This window comes from Kazachstania africana, chromosome 12 (genome assembly GCF_000304475.1).
Source record: "Kazachstania africana CBS 2517 chromosome 12, complete genome".
NCBI classification, from domain to species: Eukaryota; Fungi; Ascomycota; class Saccharomycetes; order Saccharomycetales; family Saccharomycetaceae; genus Kazachstania; species Kazachstania africana.
This window is the reverse complement of record NC_018951.1, coordinates 368,496-391,101: the sequence shown is the minus strand read 5'-3', so window position 1 is coordinate 391,101 and position 22,606 is coordinate 368,496. Positions and strand designations below refer to the sequence as shown.

Genomic DNA, 22,606 nt, shown 5'->3' with positions numbered 1-22,606 from the left:
CGCATCCTACTACCACTACTGCGCGCATTTCTGGGCGATCTCATCCCCCCTTTCCCCTTCCTGCAAATTTTGACAGCGCCGTTTCCTGCCCGAACTCTTCGCCAATAAGCAAAAAAAGTGGATTAATTTCCACACTCTCTTTGGTGGAAAGACTCACTTTTTTTCGTCGCTTTTCATTGGTCAGATTCAGTTCCTCCTCGTCGGAGTTTAGCGACGATTAAAAAAAAAAAAAAAAAAAGCTAAGTAATCAGCGAATGAAAATTGTGTTAATGCCGCCGTTCTATGCAGCCAATCAGATTAAAGATGATATTGCGTCCACTTAAAAAGATGATAATAAAAAAAAAATGAAAAATTATTCTATGCTTTTCTAAAACAGATTATATAAAAACTTTTATTTACAATAAATTATCAATTCTTCATCTCGTAAGTTCTTCTAAATTTATCGTCAACTTTAACCAAATAGTATACGCCTTGTAATAAATGATCAATTGATCCCGTAGGTTCAAAATTCTTTTGTAAATGTGCTTTTTCTCTCAATTTAATAGCATTTTCATACTCAATTGGTGATCTCTTAATTCTATTTTCCAAAACTTCTTTCAATTGTAAATTATTAACGATATAATTGATATCTTTAACAATTTTACATGAAAATAATGACGCTGCTAATCCTGAACCATATGAAAATAAACCAATTCTCTTATCTTGTAAATCATCTGATCCAATATAACTTAATAGTGAGGCAAAAGAAGCATATACTGAACCTGTATACATATTACCAGTGTTTGTTGGAACCACTAATGATGGTGCCACTCTTTCCTTATGGTAAGGTTTGGCAATTTCAACAAATTTTTTCTCCAATGCCTTATCAGTTAAAGACTTTTCATAGTCTAATGTACTCAATTCTTTATCTACTTGTGGAAATAAAGTTGGATCCTGTTTAAAATCATTGTATAATAATCTACCGTAAGATTTTGTCACTAATTTGCATGTAGGAACATGGAAAACGTTGTAATCGAAGTGATTTAGAACGTTAACGGTCTTATCATTGATAGGTTTCTCAGCAAGACCCTTGGCAATGGCCTTCTTTGAATATGATTCGTAAACTTTATCAAGGGCTTTTACGTAACAGGTTAATGAAAAATGTCCATCAACGTATGGATATTCACTCGTGAAATCTGGTTTATAAAAATCATAAGCATGTTCCATGAATGTACCTCTCACAGAATCAAATACAATAGGAGCGTCTGGACCGATCAACATGGCAACTGTACCTGCACCACCTGTTGGTCTTGCTGCACCTTTATCATAGATAGCAATATCACCGCAGACAACAATAGCATCTCTACCATCCCAATTTGATGATTCAACCCAGTTAATAGAATTGAATAAAGCATTGGTACCACCATAGCATGCATTAACAGTGTCGATACCTTCAACATCAGTATTTTCACCAAATAATTGCATTAAAAATGATTTAATGGATTTAGATTTATCAATTAATGTTTCAGTACCAACCTCTAATCTCCCAATATCATTAACATCAATATTATAATTCTTGATTAGTTTGGATAATACTGTTAAACTCATAGAATATATGTCTTCACGATCATTAACGAAGGACATATTTGTTTGTCCCAACCCAATAGTATATTTCCCCTTAGAAACACCATCATGATCTTCTAGTTCATCTTGATTCACATATTCGTTAGGAATGTACACTTCGATTGCTTTAATACCAATATTAGTTGGTCTTGGTGGATGGTCCACAGTCTTTTGTTTTTTTGTTTCAGTCATTCTATGTATAATCTGTCTGCTACCGTTACTAGTAATATCTGTTACTCTGAAAATGGTTAGTACCGAGTTTTATACTTTCTCCACCTTCTGCTGATAATGATGATGAATGTGACAACTTTCTTCTCCAATGTTGAAAAGAAACTTCTGTTAGAAAAAAAAAAATTACTCTTTCAATCTAATAAGCTGTTCCCTTATTATATGAAATCTTGATATGCTAAGCTAAGCTTCTTTAATGCTTTAATCCGAAAAAAGCCTATACAAGCGATAAAAATTTATATTCTTCTCGTTAAGTGATACGATATACTTCTCGTATGACGAAAGTCTTTTGTATTATTAAGATCGTTCAACTGTTCTGGACAATCTCTCTCTTACCTATGAATAATGGTGGCCCTCTTGGCTGTAAGTTCCCGCCTCGTTTAACCGATATTTTCAGTGATCACGTTCGCCGTTGCCTCAACAGCGATGAAACGACAGATATGCCAACGCACATCTTTTTTTTTTTTACTCCTCTCTCAATTCCGTCCCAGTTATCGTTTGGTACGTAAGAGAAGGGTCTCGATCAAATTCTTCACAAAATTTCCTTTTCGTATAGCATAGTAGTTCAGTTGGTTGGCCATGACAATTTTGAATGTCACTTGTTCGAACCTTGAGTAGAGTAATTATTTCCGTGTTTTTTTTGTTTTTTTTGCCTCATCGGTCACATTGCTTTTTTCTTCTCATTTTCGTCCTGTGTAAGGTCAATGATGAATATGGGTTTAATAGATGAGCAATACAAGACTGATCGGTAACTTGCAATATATCAAACCCTGCCACTACTTTACTTCATTTTTAACATCAGTGGTACATATCTATTGTAATGAGAGAAATAAATTTGGGTCAAGATGAACCGGAATTACAGGATTCTACGGTTTCGTCATTAAGATTAGAATTATTACCAGCTGAAATTTTGATCAATATATTCAGTAATTTGAACGAACAAGATCTAAATACGTTAAAAACTGTATCGAATCACTTCAATAGTTTAATCACAGATGAAGAATTGTGGAAAAATTTACTAATTTCAAAGATAAATTCTACGAATTTCCCATCATTTGCAAATTCTAAAAAATACAGCATCGAATACATGGAACGTTATAAAGGTTTAAATCAATGGAAGCATAATAGAGCAGTTAAAACTAAATATGTGATATCTCCAACGCGACCCTACGTTCCTCAACAAAGTCGTATAGAAAAGTTAATATTCGAATATCCACGTTGTGCCTGTTATAATGATGGTGTAATAACTCTTGTACATTTACAATCAAGAAGATCAAAACAAAGACTGACCTATATTCCATGTACCACTCCTCAAGGATGTTCTACGATGCATTTCAATATTAACGCCGCAGTTTTTGGAAGATTTGATGGTAGAGTATTTGGGAAGTTATTAAGTAATAAGTCATATTTGACTCCCGTGATGGAATTCAATTCGCGACATTCTTCGTGTGTCACGGCAATAACAACTTCAAATTTAAATGATTCAAACAACTACGATTGGTGTGTTAGTGGCTCAGAAAACGGTGAAGTGTTCTGGTGGTGTGAGACAAAATTAATAAAGTCAACGAAGGTCTCAGATACCCCTATCCTAAAGATATTCTTCAATAAAGACTACACAATTGTCGTTAATCATGAAGATTGTTTTGTCTTTCATAGTATGGAGTTGGTAAATACCATCAAATTACCTCAAGAATTGATTAACGAACGAATGCACTTTGCTGAGATAGATTTCGGCATCAAGAACGTCATCTTGGCAAGTTTAAACAATTTATTTATGATATCATTCAATTCAAATGATAATAGTTTTGGGTATATTAAGAAGTTAAATGTCTCAAATACTTACGGGTCTTCCATTTCCAAGATTTCAATCGATGAATCAACGGCATTAAGGGAGCAAGATATGAGTCTTGCTGGAGGCGACGGATGTTATATGGCTGTTTTACTATCAAACAATCAATTATTAATAATAAATACAAGACTCCATTTTGGTAGTTCCTTGAAGGTCCAAAAATTGCTTGATTTTGAAAGTGATCATATCTTTACATTTGAACTAACAAACTTAGTTTTAGTAGTGGCTTTAAGCTCATGTCTGAGGATTATTGACCCAACTGATGGTGAACTGATCAAAATAGTTCAAAAAACTGATAAGTACCCCGAGTTTCTTGAAATTTCACAAGGGAAGATGATTATTGGTAGTGGTAATAGTCTGCATTATTTGACTTACATAAATGACAATGATGACGGTAAAAGGAAGACACGTACAGGCACTGGGGGGAAGACCCGTAGTAACAAGTGGAATGAAACGTTAAATTCTCAGTTGGAGATTTACGATGAACAGGAAGAATCTTTGGCACAACAAAGGAGACAAAATGAAAGACTTTTACAAATTTACGGCGGACATACAACGAATGACGAAGATGTTGATGAGGAACTCCAATTAAGAATTGCATTATTGGAATCTCAGGATAATCAGGATTCTACAGCAACGAGTACTCAAAATATTGGTACTGAGGATGATGACGAGGAATTTCGGAGAATTTTGGAGGAGTCTCAGAGACAGGCAGAAATCGACCAACGAAGAACACCTGTATCTCATGAGGATGATGATGATGAAGAGTTGAGAAGAGCTTTGGAACAATCAAGATTGGAACAGCAAGAACCGGAGCAAAGAGCGACTACCGGACCAGAGACAAATGGAATCGGAAATACAGTAAGCAATAATAACAATAGTCAGATGTCTATGGATGAAGAATTGCAGTTGGCTATTGCATTATCTTTAAGTGAACTGCAATAAATTAAATAGGGATATGTTATTAGTCATTACATTATTTACACGCATAAATTTTATTTAGAGTAAAAGAATTTTAAAAAACGAAGACTTTGTCGTCACTTTTTGAGGTTTGGAACCCATTATTCCACCCTAGTTCCTTCGCATATCTTAGAACCATTTCATTCATTTCTAATGGCCCGCAAACTAATAGTCTATGATTTTCCGAATATTTTGGTAAGTACTTTTTCAGTTCATCTTTTGTAATATAGCCCGAATCACCCTTCCAAGTTTTACTTGGGAAATGCACTACATAATGCACTTCAAAATGAGGATATTTTGTAGCCATCTTATCCAAATCTTTCTTCATAAGAATATCATTTTCTGTTTCATTTGCGTAAATTAGTGATATTCTTTTCAATTTCTCCGGTTCTATCACAATTTCGTTTAATATTTGTAAAACGGGCGTAATACCAGATCCACCAGCAATAATACCCAGTTGAGTTATTTTTTTCTTATAACTGAATTCACCTAAGGGTCCTTTGAACTCGACTTTATCGCCAGGTTTCAAGGTTCCAAAATATTTAGAGACAACACCTGTACTATACGATTTCACTAGTAAGTCAAAATGGCCTCTTTGATTTTTGGGGTCAATTGGAGTATAATATCTTACTCTAACTTTTCCACCAATATTTACTCTTATAGCGAGATGATACCCTATTGGAATCTGGAGGAGCTCACTGCTGTCATTCAACTTGAATCTATATATGGCTGAGTTGCCATTTACTTCTGTCTTTGAAATCAGTGGCAAAGGACACCATGTATCAGTGTTAATTGAGCGTGGCTCATGTCGAAGATAGAGATCGTACATATAACTTGGTAAAATCAATATTAGAAGCATAGATATAAATGCAAGCCACCTGTCTTTAACCATTATAACAGTAGGAATCGTTGACGCCACGCTAAAGATAATAACGGTTTTACGATCCATACTTTCAAGCATAGTATACTTCTTAATAGATCCATCCGTCATTTAACGTGTTATATATCTTGAAAGAGCATAAACTATGTGAGACTCCAACATATTGTTCCTTATAAATTTCTCTTCATTTAACATCTTTAATATATGATGCCCGTTTTTCTTCAAACGGCTATTCAGCTAAACGAAGATGTCAATCCTGCCTTCCTCGGGATATTAAAACATTTTGTGATGTACATTTAAGCACAATTAAAATCCGTTTAAAAAAAACTATATAAAATAAACTTATAAAACTTAACCTTCTAGGATACCATTTTGTACAGCCCAATCATTCTTTCTCAGTAGGACGTTCTTAGGATCCTGCTTGCGTCTGATTTCATCAAACTGTATAAGATCTTTTCCGTACCAATCTTGAAATCTTCCTCTCATAAATGAAACTCGTGTATACTTATTTGCCACTTCTTTGTTTGGCGCATCTTGAACTGCAAGGTTTGTTGGTCCCAGGAAATTTTTGGCCCAGTGGGGTCTTCCACCAATATGAGACATGGCATTTTCGAATGATCTAAACCAATTGAAGATCGGTGTATTGTACGAAAATGGTCGATAAATTGTTGCATTTATGAAAAGGTTTAGTTGAGAATTTGTTACCTCACTTGGGGGAACGTATGCAGTTTCATGAAAAGAAATATCGAGATACGGACTTATTAAATTACCATAAATGGGACCTGGACTAGTAGCAGATCTACCACTAATATTTTGTTGTTTCTTTGGTAGTAGGGTATTTGAACAACGAATCTCCATTGGAACATGGACATAAAATTCCCGATCTTTTGCAGCCTTTGAGATAGAATTATCAAGAGACCTTAAAAGTCCAGGACCATCATTCAATTTGGCAGCCCATTCATCCACGTATTGCGCAAATAGACAATCCATAGTGAGCCCTTCAAATGAGGGAAGGACTTCAACAGAACCTTCTCCAATACCACCAACATTACCGTATAAAATTCTGAAAATAAACCGTTCTAGAATTGGAGTAAATGGGCGATATAATGCACAACTGATCCATAGTAAGCTTTCGTAAGCTAACCTACCAAATTTATTGCCCAAAAATCCCTTTGGCCTTTCTTTAATGTGTTCTTCTGTCTTAGTACCTCTCCACAGAACACATTTCCTTGTGTAAGGATACCACCAGACTCTCACAAACTCTGCTGAGGTCCATAGTGTGTCCCATTTTTCAATTAGATAATCAAATGATATTATCTCCTTCGTTGATTTGATGTTAAATGATGGAACTACACGTACAGTAGCATTATAGATGATACCGATCTTTCCGAGCGACAGCAATGAGGCTCTAAAAACATCAGCGTTGTTTTTAGAGTCTAAAAATAAAACTTTACCTTCACCATTTACAATAGTCAAATTTACAATTTGAGATGACAATAAGCCATGATATGGTGAAGAACCATGTGTCCCGGTTGAAATGGCGCCAGCAACACTTTGGCAAGCTATGGATGCTAAATTCTGTAAGACATAGTCGTATTTCTTGAAACAATAGTCATTAAGTTCTTCTAATGTTATTCCTGCCTCTACAGTGACATCAGCATATGTTTTATCCTTTGACATCTCAAAATTGTTTACTTTTTTCATCTTGTCTAGACTGATTAACCATTCTTCTGTTTTGCAAATATCATTAGGTGAGTTAGCACCACCAACCACAGTGATCGTTTTCCCTGATTCATTAGCTTTTCTCACAATACCTCTAAGTTCATCCACATTTCTTGGTTGGAAGTATAATTCCGGATTTGTATGATATATTTTGGCCCAATTTGTGAGCACAAAATTCGTTGATGTAGGGCATGACATGTCTTGGGATGACATCTTCTCTAAAACAATATACGATGTGCTGCAGTTTTGTTTGTAAAGTGATAGAAAGAAATATTATCTCTTTCACTTTCGAATTTCATAAACGTTTTCTTTTATATACTACAAGCCCAACTGATTGGCCGTTTTTAAGGGACCTGTGGAGCTATTGTTGAAAGGATTATGTTGCCCGGAAAGTGGTATGCCACTGATACTAAACTTAAGTGCTACGTTTGCTAAGTGACCGCATTGAAATGTGGCTTGGTTGTTGTAACACTCTTAATAGCCAGTGTGGGTTTGTGATCTCAGGTCTGGAATCGAGCTCATCTTGCACCCTACCTTGTAAGAACTAAGTAACGTTTAATTATCATTCAAATTTAAAAAGAAACATAGTATATAAGAGTTGTAAGTACAATTCCATACTGTTGATGAAAGTAGTAAATACCTCCCACTTTTGGGAAGTAAGCATCCTTTTTTTATATATTTAGTTATCCTGATGATATTTTTCTTCGGTAGAAAAATATCCATATCGCCTCTAGTGACGAATAATCATAAAAAGTACTTAGAAATTTTACATCATTCTCTTTAAAAATAGAATTCTGAAAGGTACTTTAGATAAAACAAAGGGGTATTTTTTTAATACTATTATATGTACTTTGAAATAAAATTTCAGATTGCTCTGAAATAGTCGGGATTATGTAGAGCAATTTTCATTCAACAGAGAATAAGTGAGTTTAAAATTCTTCATCAGCATAAGAATCGGCACCAACTTCGATATAATCTCTTTCTAAGGCAGCCAAATCTTCTCTTGCTTCGGTAAATTCACCTTCTTCCATACCTTCACCAACATACCAATGTACAAAAGCACGCTTAGCGTACATTAAATCGAACTTTGCATCAATTCTCTTCCAAGCATCTGCAATAGCAGTTGTATTCGATAGCATACAAACGGCTCTTTGAACAGAGGCCAGTTGAGAGTCTGGAATAACAGTTGGTGGTTCATAACAAATACCAATTTTGAAACCAGTTGGACACCAGTCAACCATTTGAACGGTCTTTTTATTCTTAACTTGCGTTACTGCGGTTTGAACATCTCTTGTGACAACATCACCTCTATATAATAAACAATTAGCCATATATTTACCGGCACTTGGATCACATTTAACCATTTGATTACCTGGTTCAAAACAAGCGTTAGTAATTTCAGTGACCGAGTTAGCTTCATGATGCGCCTTTGACTTCGAAAGTATTGGTGCGTAAGAAACTAATGGGAAGTGGATTCTTGGATATGGAACTAAATTAGTTTGGAATTCATTCAAATCAACATTCAATGAACCGTCGAATCTTAGGGATGCGGTGACGGAGGAAACAACTTGAGCGATCAAATTATTTAGATTACTGAAGGAAGGTCTGGTGATACCCAAATTCTTTTTGCAAATATCATAGATAGCTTCATTATCAACCATAAACGTACAATCAGCGTGCTCTAAAGTGGTATGTGTTGTAAGAACGGTGTTATATGGCTCAACAACAGAAGTAGAGACTTGCGGAGCTGGGTAGACAGCGAATTCTAATTTAGATTTCTTACCATAATCAGCTGACAACTGTTCTAATAATAAGGAACCTAAACCAGAACCGGTACCACCACCTAATGAATGCGTGAACAAGAAACCTTGTAAACCATCACATTGGTCAGTCATTCTTCTCACCCTATCTAAAATATCATCCAATAATTCTCTTCCCACGGTATAATGACCACGTGCATAATTGTTTGCAGCATCTTCTTTACCATTTATCAATTGTTCAGGGTGGAAAAAATCTTTGTAAGCACCGTTACGAACTTCATCAATAACGTTTGGTTCTAAATCCACGTAAATTGCTCTTGGGACATATTTACCAGCACCTGTTTCGTAGAAGAAAGTGGAGAAACCTTCTTCACCACCTTTTGGTTTGGTTAAACCTTCTTGTAGGTAACCGTCTGGTTGGATACCATGTTCTAATGAATATAATTCCCAACAAGCATTACCAATTTGACAACCTGCTTGACCGACTATTCAAATGAAAAATTTTGCACAAGCAAAATAACATGTTAGTATTCTTATTTATGATGCGGAAGGCGTATGAACAAGCTCAAGCTACCTTGGCCGTTTGACGTGTTTCAGGGATAGCCACATCCTCGAGAAACCCACCTCGAAAGGCAAAATTACACGGTTTTGGGTCTCAATTGCTAGTCCATATATAACTTTACATTAGTTCACATACCATTGATACTAATAACTTCTCTCATGGCTCTATCGTTCTTGCTCTTGGTTTGTATTATCACTAGTTTTGGTGTTTCAAATGATCGATTTTTATTTTTTTTTTACCTCTTGTCTGATAAAAATGTGATGAAGTTTTCAAGAATTCTCACAAGAAAGAACAGTTTCCGAGTTGGGAAATAAAATTTGTTTACATATTTCCAAATCAGGAAACACGCGTCAAACAGCTGTAATAAGCAAATGGCTAGAAGATGTTATGACAGCGTCAGATATCCAGCAAGATTGATACTAGGAGTCTTAGCTGTGTCTTATATAATGGCAAATGACATAAATATAATGAGGTTCAGGACTAGTCTCGACGCCTGCCGTGATGCTAAAGTATTATAGCACCCCACAAAAAAGTTCAGACGTCGCCTTATATATTAATGGTTCATATAATTTTGAGGGTACCGAATATATGAGTTTTATTGGTGATTTAATGTTGTCGAGATCAACAAAATCGATATACATATCTATAGAAGGTCGTTTTATTTATTTTGATACTTGAATTTGGCATATTACATTCTTCTTCGGCCAAACATGATTGAGGAGCCCTAGTATCGTTCATTGCAGTAAAGTTAAACCATTTTATTTCAGTATCTCTCATGCTACGATTTATAAGCAAAACATTTCGAAGTAGCATGATAAAAATATATAAAATTGACATCAAAATATATATAAGGAATCAACCTATTTCGAGGTGTCAACGACAAATCGACCAACGACCTCATTTTGCATTAGCTTGTCATAAATTTGTGGCAAACTCGATAGTGGTGCCATGTGAATTGGAATTTTAATCAAACCTCTAGTGAAGAAATCAATTGCTTCTCTAGTGTCTGCTCTATTACCAACGCAAGATCCAACAATGGAGGTGGATTTGACAACCTGGGTGAATACCTCTGATTCACAGACGGCATCCTTTGGCAAACTGACCAAGACACTTGTACCGTTAGATCTAACGTACTTTGTGCTCATGGAAATAGCTCTTGGATCAACAGCAATGTTAAGAACACCATGTGCCCCACCATCAGTTGCTTTAATAACGTCAGCAACAACATCTTTGCTCTTCTTGTAGTCAATAAATACTTCACCACCAAGTGTTTTGAAATATTTGGCTTTTTCTTCACCTGAATCAATACCTAAAACTCTGTATCCCATGGCAGTAGCGTATTGAATAGCATATGTACCTAAACCACCACATGCACCTGAAATAGCAACCCATTGACCAGGTCTCATGTTAGCAGATTTCAAAGCTTTGTAAGCAGTGAGACCTGCGCATAATAGAGGTGCAATGGCAGCTAAGTCAGTACCTTGCGGAATTCTGGCAGCTTGAACAGCATCTGCGGTAGCGTATTGTTGGAAGGAACCGTCATGTACAGTACCTGTGAAGTCAGCATGAGGACAACTGATCTCAAAAGATTGTTCGCAGAATTCACAGGCATTACAGGTTCCGTTCAGGAACTTGATACCTGCATAATCACCCAGTTTCCAGCCTTTGACGTTTGAACCCATGCCTACAACTACACCGGCACCTTCGTGACCGCCAACTAATGGTAACTTTAAAGGCAATGGGAGGTCACCTTGCCAAATGTGCAGATCACTGTGACAGACACCAGAATACAAAACGTTGATTAACAGCTCATTTGACTTAGGAACTGGTACAGGAATGTCTTTATACTCTAATTTACCCCCAACTTCGGAGAAGATGATGGCTTTTTGGGTCTTTGGGATTGTAGGTGCGCTCATATTTAGTTATCTCTAGAAAAGGAAAGAATTTTGTTCTTGCTTAACAATGAGTGAATTGTCTGGCAAAAGCTTGTTCAAGAGTAAGGGCTACTTTTATATAAATTCGTTTATAATCAGCCACCATAGTTTCAAACGAATAAAGAAACCTGGGGTAAGAGTGATGTGCCAAAGCTGAACATTGAGAAAGGAGGTTGAAAAGTACAACAGGGAGGTTGCGGACTCAATAACGAATCCTCTCTCAACGTCCACGGATATGATGCGGACTGATTTTCTCGAGAATTATCATGCAACATCCAATTCCTTCTCCTGAGCATTTAAAATGGAAGCTGAACTAGTGCATTTTGAGATTTATGTTCCTGATAAGCTCGCAGAGTTCCGGTGCGAAACTCGCCGAATCAGGCAATTGCCAGCGTAATGACTCCTCAACTTGAAAGAGGAATGCAAAAGGAATACAAATTATTGGAATCCATCAAACTATATAATTTGGAGGGCCATATGTATAGTCGTTCCGAGTAGAAGACAATTTACATAGATGTGTCAAGCACATATCTTCCTATCACTTCACCACTTTCTATTTTCTTGTAAACTTGAAGTAGCTGTGAAAGAGGAACTATTTCAATGGGGGCTTTCACTAGTCCTCGAGCAAAAAAGTCGATAGCCTCTCGAGTTTCCGCTCTATTAGCTACATACGTACCCACTATGGAAATTGATTTAACGACCTGGTTGAACACGTCCGACTTACAGTATGCCCCATCCGGAACGCTAACAATCACACAAGTACCATTTGAACGCACATATTTTACTGAAGTATTAATAGCGTCTTCTGTAGCTGCAATACTTAAAACGCCATGAGCTCCTCCGTTTGTGGCTGATACTACGTCTGCAACTAGGTCTTTACTCTTGGTAAAATCAATAAATACTTCACCACCTAACTCTTTGAATAGATTGGCCTTTGCCTCACCTGCATCAATCCCGACTACCCTGTAGCCCATAGCTTTACAATATTGGATGGCAACTGATCCCAGACCACCACATGCGCCAGTTATTGCCATCCACTGACCTGCTCTAATATTAGCCGACTTGATAGCCTTGTAGACGGTTACTCCAGCGCAAGAAGCTGGCGCTAACTCGGCTAAATCGCAATTATCAGGTAACCTTGGGGCATGTATCGCATCTACTGCTACATACTGCTGGAATGACCCATTACGAGTAAAACCATTATATTCAGACTTCAAACAACTTGGTTCGTTGCCCAGTTCACAGTGCTCACAAGTCATACAGGTACTATTCAACCATTTGACACCAGCTTTATCACCGATCTTCCAGTTTTTCACATTTGAGCCCATGCCAACCACAACACCTGCTCCCTCATGGCCTCCTACTAAGGGTAATTTTGATGTCATGGGCGTTCTGTTTTTCCACACATATAAGTCACTATGACAGACTCCGGAATATTTTACATTAATCAATATTTCATTTGCCTTTTTTGTGGGTACAGGAATGTCCCTGTATTCCAGATCACCACCGTATTCGGAGAATACCATTGCCTTTTGGGTCTTTGGAAGTGTCATCACAGATAATACTCTTGCCGTGAGTGCTCTACTCGACATTTGTATAATAGTACGATTGAGACGGTGTGACACGACTTGGGAAAAACAAGCAAGTTGCAACACAAGCCATCTACATTTATAGAAACAGCTTCATTCGTTTGATGACGCCCCCAAAGGCTACTTAGCGTATATGTTAAAGAGGAGATATAGTAATGTAGCACATCTGATTCCATTCTTCGATCTCGGGGTATATTGTACAATTCCGGATTTATTTAACTGGACTAGCGAAGTTTAAGAGAATTTTCGATAAATGAAATAGACGAAATACATAGAGATATTAATTTAAAAATTGGCTTGTATTTGTCCAGAACACGAAAAAAGCCAATAATAGAGTAATAATAACGGTAAAAGCTAAGTTGAATCTATAATCTTCATCATCCTGAACTGGTTTAACTTTGACATCCCAATTTGTTCTTTCTTGCACTTTTAGATAAATTTCTGTTTCTTTAGGGCTTACACTAGGTGGTAGTTTTTCTTGGTACATTTCTTCAATAAGTTGGTCGATTTTAGAGACTTGAATATTGATCTTGAGATAGTTCGGATCTTCCACCTGTAATTTAGATCTAATTTCACGTAAGTATTCTTCAAAGATCTCCACACAGCCGCGGAATGTCCTTGATTTTAGGATAAGATAGCATGTGGTTCCTTTTCTAATTTTCACATTACGACGCAAGACACTAGGATTCTCAAAAACTAAGGCTAGAGTAGCGATAGCCATCACTTGTGGGATAGCACAAAATTGAAAAGTCGATTGTTCATGTATTGAGCTTAGATAGTTTAAGACATCCTCAACATGTCCCAGGGCATTCAAAACTAAATGGTTCATGCAATCTACACCTTTTCTTTCCATATATGGATCTTGGAAATCAGTTAATTTTTCAGCATACATGGACCAGATTTCCTTTGGCCAAAAAGATCTTCCAGCCTCCAGATCTTCAGCATAATCCCTTATGATATTCGTCTTTTGCAAGAATAGTCCCATACTTTCAAACAATTGCGTTTCATTAGCCAAAGAATTGGACCCAAAGTTGGCCAGTACAATTAGCTGTGTTAGACCATCGCCCACAAGGCCTGCCACATAATGACAGTATGTATCATAGTCCTTGATGGTTTGGACACCGTTCAAGTTGAAATTCTCATCTTGTATATAGTCAGCCATCCCATTACCCATTTCCATGGTAATTTCCTTTATGACAGCTTTGTAATCATCCTTTAATTTGTGAAACTCCCTCAAAATGCTTGCAAACTCCACCAAGACAGCTCTGTCCTTTTCATTCTCAGCATTACCTTCGAAGTTCCACTTCTGTAAGTCTAATTTCTTGTAAAAATTGCGTAGAAGGTCAATCTTTAAATCATGTTCAATAGTCATATCATCTTCGACAGTGTCTAATGCTCTCAGAATCAAGTAAAACAACATGATAACGTTGCGCAATTCAGGATGTAACTCCATTATCACCGTTGCAAAGGATCTAGATGTTTGTTTGAGCAATTTGTAACATTCTACCAAGTCTGGAGTTGCTCTTGTGTCATTGATAGAGTACAAAGGAGATCTTAAAAACCTCAATTTGATTGCGGCTTTCAACTCAATTGGATGCAAAGCAAAATCTAATAATTTACCCATACCTAGATGTATTCTATTATGTAGTGCTTAGAGTAAATTGGTCCTTTCACTTTATCCCCAGGTTCTATCCCAAAATCTTTTAAATATATATATATATACCATAAATTTTTCAGGGAAAAATGAAGAACTCCATATTTAATATATACTATTACGTTTCACGAAGAGAAGACACCCTTCCTCGAGCATCATAACAAAGTGTTTTATACCTGTATGCAGTGAAACAGCTCTACCGAATTTGCCTTTGCCAAGCTCGTTTAGATCTGCTGCGCCATGCGAATCGTGAAATACCAGCTTGACCCGAGACATCCAAACTACATGGAAGTTTAACTCCTAGCCTTGCGATATATCCGATCTTACAAGCTGTCAAGCAGACCATCCACAACCACCGTTAGAGAGCGTTGGTTGAAGTTATGACAACAACATTTTCTCCAGAAGATTGCAAGCACTTGGAAAGGATTCACTTTGAAGCACTTCGACCTCTCTGGTATTGAACTTATTTAGAACGTATTTTGCGACGATATCACTATCTCTACTTTCAGGCCTGTCAACACCGACTGAGAGCTTATGAAAGCGATTTCCATAGTATTTTGCAATGTCTTTCAGCCCATTGTGACCTCTCAGACTGCTTTCTGGCTTCCGTAGTTGCACTTTTCCCACGGGAAGACTCAAATCATCGTGGACTACTATATGTCTGACTTCATGCCTATTCGGTAATTGGCTCCATATGGGGACTACATACTTACCACTAAGATTCATGAAGTTCCCGTCGTAGCGTAGTAGAACTAATTGATTTGATATACACAGATATTTGACGTAGGGCGCAGAACGGCATTTCTTGAATTCTTTAGGTTGCTGGCCTCGCAATAAGTAATCTTTCAGATAATCCACAAAGCATATGCCTACATTGTGTCTTGTCATGGCGTACTGAGGCTCCATATTACCTATCCCAGTAATACAGGCGAGACCAAGCTTTTTACTGTACAGTTCCATTGCAGTTGAGAGCCTCTCTGATTGAGGGTCTGCAATCAAACTGTTACATTTTTCTATGTTCAAGAAAAAGCGAATCACTTATGAAATTTAATATATGCAAATGGCAAGATGGACAGACAAGTTCAAAAAAGTCTTGTTTCTGCCCAGACACATGAATGTCTTATGTGCCACTAGGAGGCTTCATTCATCTAGACTGAGTTTCAGAGCTTTGCAGAAACAAAGACGGTCAAGAACTAAAAACAAGAATGAAAATCCATCCTTTGGGACTACACCATTAAAAAAGGAAGAGATAAAATTGATTAACAAGCTTTTCTTGTCTAGAACTAGTGGACTTGAGCCTGATCTCGAGATTAAAGAGCTTGCAGATATTGAAAAAGATTATAATGAAAGATATTTGAAGAGGATTATTTGGCCATCTAAACGTTGGTATGAGCATGATTGGAAAGATCGATCGACCAAAATCCTTGGAATGGAACGATTCAGCAAAAATCTCATAAATGGGGCTAAACCTAACTTTAACAAAAGAAATGAAGGCATAACATTTCATACGCAAGAATTACTTGAGAGTCCGCTGAAGGTTGGTGATATTGTGCTGTTGAAGTCAAATGCAACGGAATTGTCCATGTGTGTTGCTTTACCTGAGAGTGCCGATGATCCTCGCTACACTTTTGCTACAATAAAGGGTAATTTACTGTTCTCTACAAGGAGCTCGATAAATCTCCGCATACCCTATTCAATTCCCAATGGCATAGCAAACCTGATAACAAGGGAAATACCCCACGGTTTCAATCCAATTGGCGTCATAAAAAGCTCGATTAATGAAACTTTCATACTTCCCACCGTTACTCGACAGCATATAACAAGTCTGAAGCCATTTACAGTCAGTCACATTGCATGGGAGGAATTACCTTTAACGATAAAGAAATTAGAAGTCCTGCATCGGTTCTTGCAAAATCCTTTAGGTTGGTACCAAATTCCATTTTTTCAATTAGTGCACTTGGTTGATACTATAGATATGTCATCTTGTAATGACAGAAAATACATGAAAACTCTGATTGATAATTCAAAAAATGATTCTTATAACAACCTTGATGCATCAAGATGTTTGTCCACATATTGGGCCATTATAGAACAGCAAGAAACAAATATGTGGGGAGATATTCAACGAAATAGTTGTTCGATGTCTCCCATATCTGTTACAGTGAACCCCTTGAAAGCGTATCAGCATTTTAATGACTATTTAGTTTGTGGCACAAAGCAGAAAGATTTGGATAAAATAGGACAAGTTACAAGGCTTATGAATGAAAAGAACTATACAATCATTAAGGAAAAGTACCCTGAGTTCATGTCAATGCTAAAAGACTATGCCTCAGGAAATTTAAATCAAAATTCTCAGGTAGCCGTTTTGATATCAGCTTTTTTGCGAAAGCTAAATTATTATAAAGATATGGACGTGTCAAAAACAGTATGCTATAAATTACTGCAGGAAATTGATCCAACTCAATTTTTTGATAATATTCTCCTATTTAATCATGATCTAAACCTTTCGAATTCGTCTAATTTGGGCCAATCAAATAAACAACTATATGCACTTTGTGGCCCCCAGATATCCGCTGATGCAGATAGAGTCGACTTTGGAAATTTGAGAGTTTACTGTATTGATTCAGAAACTGCCCATGAAATTGACGATGGTATATCAATCATCAATAAAGGAAACGGAATATATTCGCTAAGCATACACATCGCAGATCCTAGCATATTATTCTCAGGGGCCTCAGAAATTCAAGGGCCACTTAATGACGATGTTTTCAAGCTTGCTATGGAGAAATCCTTCACTACATATCTTCCTGATATAGTTGAGCCTTTACTACCAAATACGTATTCCGAAGCAGCTGACTTGGGCAAAAATGGACAAGTCACGAATGCAATGACATTCACTGTAAATGTGAAAACATTACCTGATGAAACTTTACATGTTTTATATGATACTTTTGATATCAAATTGAGTAAGATAAGGAACTTCCCTAAAGTAACATACAGTAGGGTCAATAAAATATTACAAAGTAGCGACTACTCAAATCCCTCAGTGAAACAAGATTTGGAAGATCTACACAAAATTGCACGGGCTCTAAGAAACAATAGAATGAAAAACGGAGGCGCTGTAGTTTTTGGAGAAGGTTTTAACAAAGGTATGATTGAATTTTTTGAAGAAGGGCAGGCAGAGGTGAAAAATGTCAAGTTTATCGATCAAGAAGAAACACCAGCAACCTTACTCGTTTCTGAGTTGATGATTTTAACAAACACGCTTTGCGGTTGGTTTTTCAAAAAGAATAACATCCCTGGGATATATAGATCCTATAATAAACTACTTTTGGGATCCAAGGCAACAATGGAGTATATGTCGCTACAATCTAGTACAAAGTCAGGTGTAAGTCCTTCTATAAAGGATATGACAAGGGTAAGTTCACTCATGAATTCTAGTGTTTACACTTCAAAGCCTAGGATGCATGAAATGATAGGTGCACAACAATATTTGACCGTTACTTCGCCATTAAGAAGATTTCCTGACTTACTCAACCACTTCCAGATACACAGGTTCTTGAAAAAGCTTCCTTTTGTTTTCAACGATGAGAAACTTCAAAACTTGATATGGCATATCCAGTCAAGGGCAGATATTTTGAAAAAAATGTCTCGCGCTATTAACACTTACTGGACATTGGAATACTTGCAAAAGGCGATCTTCGAGAACCCCAATAAGAGATTTGATGTCATGATAACATCTGTCCCAAATAATGGTGTAGTCAATTGTCTTTTCCCGGATATGTCATTTGCAAGGGGCAAACTGAAGCTGAAGAAAGGTATGCCATACCCCGTAATCGGTGATACTGTGACAAATTGTAGAATTGTAAAACTAGAAAGTTTAGATGGCATTCTGTACCTAGAAGCATAAAATTCATGTAAATAGACGCAACTGGATATAAATCTGTAATTTTATACATTACGTTATTTAAAGATGTCCGACAAAAAAATGAAAAAAAAAGTAATAAAGGCATCGAAATTTGAGAATTTTCGAACCGTAGTCAAATCGTAGACATAAATAAGCCAAAGACATGACGATTACAGAGGCTGAATTGACATTACCACATGATATTCAACAACAGCAATCGAAACATAAAGTTGGATCTGATGTTATCCCTCCTATTCTCGAAAGTGAGACTGCTAAAAGAAAAGGTGCGAAAAAAGGAAAGAAAGCAAGAGGTAATTTAGATCCTGAACATATTGCCAAAGTTCGTGCAGAAAGAGAGGCTATGAGGAAATCTAAACAGGAGGCAATGCTGGCACAAGGGCTAGATCCCGATTTGCCTCCAGAATTGCAATTTATTAGGCGACCTCTTTTAGCTTTAAGCAAAGCTGAGTCCACGGCCGGCTTCGAATTCAAAATAATGACATATAACTGCTTAGCACAGGCTTTAATCAGAAGAAAACTATTTCCTGACAGTGGAGAAGCTGTTAAGTGGTTTAGAAGATCAAAAGTACTTCTTAATGAGTTCAAATATTATGACAGTGATGTGATTTGTCTTCAAGAAGTTGACCGAATTCAATTCCAAACCTTTTGGAAAGAGGAGTTTGACAAGTTAGGTTACGATTCACAATTTCATGCTAAGCCATCTAAAAACCATGGGATCTCAATACTGTGGAAGAGAAGCTTATTCACGATGACGGATAAAATGTTGATTGATTATGATAAGGAAATTTCAGGTAATATTCCTCCGAGAACAACTACTAATAATGTGGGCCTAGTTCTAGCTTTGAAATTTTCACCTAAGGTTTTAGAAAGATTCCCGAACACCAGGAAATCTGGAATTATTGTTGGAACTACCCACTTGTTCTGGCACCCATTCGGTACATACGAAAGAACAAGACAATGTTACATTGTATTAAACAAGACAAAAGAATTTATGCATAGAGTTAACGTTCTACAAAACAACAATGATGAGATTAAAGATCACTGGTACACCTTCTTTGGCGGAGATTTTAACTCACAACCTTTTGACACGCCATATTTATCTATGACCTCGAAACCCGTAAAATATTCTAATAGAGCAAAGACTGTTATTGAATGTAGTACATCGTACACATTTTCTAAGTCGCGAGATGGTGAAGAGGATGCTGAGGATGAAGAAGGAGGTAATATTGAAAAATTTGGCAAAGATCAACCGGCTACGCCAGTTCCTAGCTTTTTTGATGCTAGTTCAGAACAACAAAGTTTGGTAGCAAACATGGAAAAGCTTCATAACTCGCTAGATATGAGAGCAATTTCTCTCTATTCTGTGGGTTATGGAACTGTCCATATTGAAAATGCCGGTTTGGATAACACGAGAGGCGAGCCAGAAATATCGAATTGGGCACACGCATGGAATGGTTTGTTGGATTATCTTTTCGTTATAAAATCCTGGGACTTTTCTGACAAGATTCAGGTTGATTCTTTGAAAAAATTTGAAGATGAAAATGAATTAAAAGTAAAAGCTTTTTTAAAAATGCCAACGAAGGCAGAAATGGGCAAATTTGGCCACGGTCAACCACATGTTGGTGAGTACCCTAGTGATCATTTATCCATGATATGTAAACTAGAGTTGAAACTCTAAGATTGCCATGATGATTGCATATAGATTGTACTATATAGATAAAAAAGGAACATATTTTATAGATTTAAAGTCGGCGCTGGCTTTCTTTTTTTAGTTTTGGAAGGTTCCAAAGAAACGCTCTCTTTCTCTATCTTAGCATAAAAATTATTCCAAACTTTAATATATTTACTCAATTTTTGCGCTCCTGCATCCTCTGATCTTGATGATGATATAATCTTCTCTCTTATATGTGACACTTTACGTAGAGTATCATCCTCCCTTAACAATCTTTGCTTTCGCTCTGTTGAAGATTCGTCCGAAGTCTTGTCCTCTATCTGCAATAAATAGTCGTGCAAAATCTTGAAATATTTTTGAATGCATGGATTTTTCAAATCCATTGGATTATAACCACCCTTCAGATTGAAATAGGCCATGATATATTCTGTTACTTTTATTAAATTTTCATAGTCTGAAGTGTTTTCGCCACATTCATAGGTTATCATTGTTGGTAATTTCCTTATTTCATCTAAGAATGGAACACGGTGAAGATAAAAACCTTCGTTAGGGTCCTTTTCTCCTGATGGTTCCAATACAAAAAGAGAAGGATTAGAATTTGCCTTAAGCTTCCCCCATATTATTGCAGCCTTCCCTTTCGTTCTAAGCGTCTTAAACAGTGAAGTCAGTATCTTAATCGAGTTAACGTATTGCATTTCGTCGGGTACAACAAACATGACCTTATCAATGTTATTTATGTATTTAACGCATGACTTTATCGAACGGAAACCAACGACTTTTAAAAACGATCTCACATCATCATCAGCTTTTTCCACTTCGAAGAATCTTCGTTCATCTACTTCTATATCTAAATCTCCTAGAGTAAAAATTTTAGTAAGTTCTTTTCCTTTTATTTCCTCAGCTGTCTCTGAACTCAAAAATTTTCTCCTCGAAAATGCCTCCTGTCGTAAATTTTCATATTCATATACTAGCTTATATCTTGTAGCAACTTTTTCGTGACTTACAAATATATAGCCTCGTAAGCCCACTATAAAGTTTTTCTTTTCATTTAAAATTAAAGGGCATCGGAACGCAACTCTCTTAATTTCTCTTTTTCTTAAAACCTTGGATTTGATATATGATGCTTGTATTGGGGTAGTGTTTGGCCCATCGTATTCAGTACTTGAATCCTTCCTGGCACCAAGCTTTAAAATTTCGGAGTAAAGTGCACTATTAAATGGTGCATCCGGTCGACCTATAAAAAAGGGTACAAAGTTGACGTGAGATTCATCTAAATCATCGACAATCTTTCTCAGTATTGACTTAGCCTCCTTATCTTCCTTATCTATAGGTGAATCGTTATCGGTGAAAAGAAAAATCCGTTGGAAAGTGTATTTACGTTGACCTGCAACCTCCATCGAAAATTGGTTCAAGTAAAATGTGAAAAGTTTTTCCATAGATGTCTTCTTGGCATTATTGTATTGAAAAAAGTCAATCAGATTTATTCTATCAAGTCGAAGATCTTCCAATAAATCGCTCAGTTTTTTCATATTTTTGGCATTAATGTCACTTAAGGGAAAAAACTCATATATTCCATAGTCGTTACCTTCCTTGCCGCAATAATGGAAATAGCAGCCGATGGCAGCATTAGGTCTCACTACAATCAATTGCGACATCAGCTCTTCCAGTGATTCTAGTATTTCTATCAGCTGAATCTTATTGAGCTCAGGAACAGTCTCAAACATGCCATCTGATAACTCAACGGAAAAAATCATGGCTTCATGACTCTCAAACTTCTTATAAGAAGCATTTTGGTCATCTTCATTGACCTCAGAATCAACACCAGACATGATTATTCAGCGATTGATACCGTATAAAATTGTTGCTAATAATGCAAAAGTTGCGAAGAAACAGGTGCGAGATATCCAACCGTATATGTTGTATCTTACTACAGAAATTGAAGAAGAATCAAAAGAGTTGATGACTTGGGTCAAACGCCAAACATGAATTTCCTTATTACCAAAGTAGGAGTATTCGCTTTTTCAAAAAAAAAAAAAAAAAAATAGAAAAAAATATCTCCCGGGGGCGAGTCGAACGCCCGATCTCAAGATTACTTTGGTATTTCACATTACAGTCTTGCGCCTTAAACCAACTTGGCTAAAGGAAAGTCACAAAACGAATTAATTCATGATACTGTTAATTTTGATAAGGAACGTAAGGAGGAAAAACATCAGGACGAATTATCTGAATCTTTTTATCCGTCATCTCCACTGTCATTTAATGCGAA

The 22,606-nt window shown here is 36.6% G+C and overlaps 12 protein-coding genes and 1 non-coding gene across 13 annotated transcripts; 3 read left to right on the top strand and 10 right to left on the bottom strand.

The window, feature by feature from the left end:
- Window positions 1-408: 408 nt before the first annotated feature.
- On the bottom strand, window positions 409-1,794 carry ERG13 (hydroxymethylglutaryl-CoA synthase; the record flags this gene model as incomplete). The annotated part of the gene is made up of 1 exon (XM_003959903.1): window positions 409-1,794. One exon carries the CDS (start codon window positions 1,792-1,794, stop codon window positions 409-411), a length of 1,386 nt encoding a protein of 461 aa, XP_003959952.1.
- Window positions 1,795-2,650: 856 nt separating this feature from the next.
- UFO1 (SCF ubiquitin ligase complex subunit UFO1) lies at window positions 2,651-4,624 on the top strand (the record flags this gene model as incomplete). Its single annotated transcript, XM_003959902.1, has 1 exon — window positions 2,651-4,624. The coding sequence occupies one exon, from the start codon at window positions 2,651-2,653 to the stop codon at window positions 4,622-4,624; it is 1,974 nt and encodes a 657-aa protein (XP_003959951.1).
- A 70-nt stretch (window positions 4,625-4,694) lies between these two features.
- On the bottom strand, window positions 4,695-5,630 carry AIM33 (cytochrome-b5 reductase; the record flags this gene model as incomplete). The annotated part of the gene is made up of 1 exon (XM_003959901.1): window positions 4,695-5,630. The coding sequence occupies one exon, from the start codon at window positions 5,628-5,630 to the stop codon at window positions 4,695-4,697; it is 936 nt and encodes a 311-aa protein (XP_003959950.1).
- Window positions 5,631-5,870: 240 nt separating this feature from the next.
- On the bottom strand, window positions 5,871-7,454 carry ALO1 (D-arabinono-1,4-lactone oxidase; the record flags this gene model as incomplete). The annotated part of the gene is made up of 1 exon (XM_003959900.1): window positions 5,871-7,454. The coding sequence occupies one exon, from the start codon at window positions 7,452-7,454 to the stop codon at window positions 5,871-5,873; it is 1,584 nt and encodes a 527-aa protein (XP_003959949.1).
- A 716-nt stretch (window positions 7,455-8,170) lies between these two features.
- TUB1 (alpha-tubulin TUB1) lies at window positions 8,171-9,723 on the bottom strand (the record flags this gene model as incomplete). The annotated part of the gene is made up of 2 exons (XM_003959899.1): window positions 8,171-9,486; window positions 9,699-9,723. The coding sequence occupies 2 exons, from the start codon at window positions 9,721-9,723 to the stop codon at window positions 8,171-8,173; spliced, it is 1,341 nt and encodes a 446-aa protein (XP_003959948.1).
- Window positions 9,724-10,423: 700 nt separating this feature from the next.
- KAFR0L02010 (zinc-dependent alcohol dehydrogenase) lies at window positions 10,424-11,479 on the bottom strand (the record flags this gene model as incomplete). Its single annotated transcript, XM_003959898.1, has 1 exon — window positions 10,424-11,479. The coding sequence occupies one exon, from the start codon at window positions 11,477-11,479 to the stop codon at window positions 10,424-10,426; it is 1,056 nt and encodes a 351-aa protein (XP_003959947.1).
- A 524-nt stretch (window positions 11,480-12,003) lies between these two features.
- On the bottom strand, window positions 12,004-13,089 carry KAFR0L02000 (zinc-dependent alcohol dehydrogenase; the record flags this gene model as incomplete). The annotated part of the gene is made up of 1 exon (XM_003959897.1): window positions 12,004-13,089. One exon carries the CDS (start codon window positions 13,087-13,089, stop codon window positions 12,004-12,006), a length of 1,086 nt encoding a protein of 361 aa, XP_003959946.1.
- Window positions 13,090-13,366: 277 nt separating this feature from the next.
- On the bottom strand, window positions 13,367-14,710 carry ERG9 (bifunctional farnesyl-diphosphate farnesyltransferase/squalene synthase; the record flags this gene model as incomplete). Its single annotated transcript, XM_003959896.1, has 1 exon — window positions 13,367-14,710. The coding sequence occupies one exon, from the start codon at window positions 14,708-14,710 to the stop codon at window positions 13,367-13,369; it is 1,344 nt and encodes a 447-aa protein (XP_003959945.1).
- Window positions 14,711-15,118: 408 nt separating this feature from the next.
- PTH1 (aminoacyl-tRNA hydrolase) lies at window positions 15,119-15,700 on the bottom strand (the record flags this gene model as incomplete). Its single annotated transcript, XM_003959895.1, has 1 exon — window positions 15,119-15,700. The coding sequence occupies one exon, from the start codon at window positions 15,698-15,700 to the stop codon at window positions 15,119-15,121; it is 582 nt and encodes a 193-aa protein (XP_003959944.1).
- Window positions 15,701-15,851: 151 nt separating this feature from the next.
- DSS1 (exoribonuclease II) lies at window positions 15,852-18,650 on the top strand (the record flags this gene model as incomplete). Its single annotated transcript, XM_003959894.1, has 1 exon — window positions 15,852-18,650. The coding sequence occupies one exon, from the start codon at window positions 15,852-15,854 to the stop codon at window positions 18,648-18,650; it is 2,799 nt and encodes a 932-aa protein (XP_003959943.1).
- A 160-nt stretch (window positions 18,651-18,810) lies between these two features.
- On the top strand, window positions 18,811-20,346 carry NGL2 (RNA exonuclease; the record flags this gene model as incomplete). Its single annotated transcript, XM_003959893.1, has 1 exon — window positions 18,811-20,346. One exon carries the CDS (start codon window positions 18,811-18,813, stop codon window positions 20,344-20,346), a length of 1,536 nt encoding a protein of 511 aa, XP_003959942.1.
- Window positions 20,347-20,402: 56 nt separating this feature from the next.
- Window positions 20,403-22,169, bottom strand: YKU70 (ATP-dependent DNA helicase YKU70; the record flags this gene model as incomplete). Its single annotated transcript, XM_003959892.1, has 1 exon — window positions 20,403-22,169. One exon carries the CDS (start codon window positions 22,167-22,169, stop codon window positions 20,403-20,405), a length of 1,767 nt encoding a protein of 588 aa, XP_003959941.1.
- Window positions 22,170-22,393: 224 nt separating this feature from the next.
- Window positions 22,394-22,486, bottom strand: KAFR0Ltrna6Y. Its single transcript is given in 2 exon segments — window positions 22,394-22,431; window positions 22,447-22,486. It is a non-coding gene; the product is annotated as a tRNA-Tyr (tRNA).
- Between the last annotated feature and the right edge of the window lie 120 nt (window positions 22,487-22,606).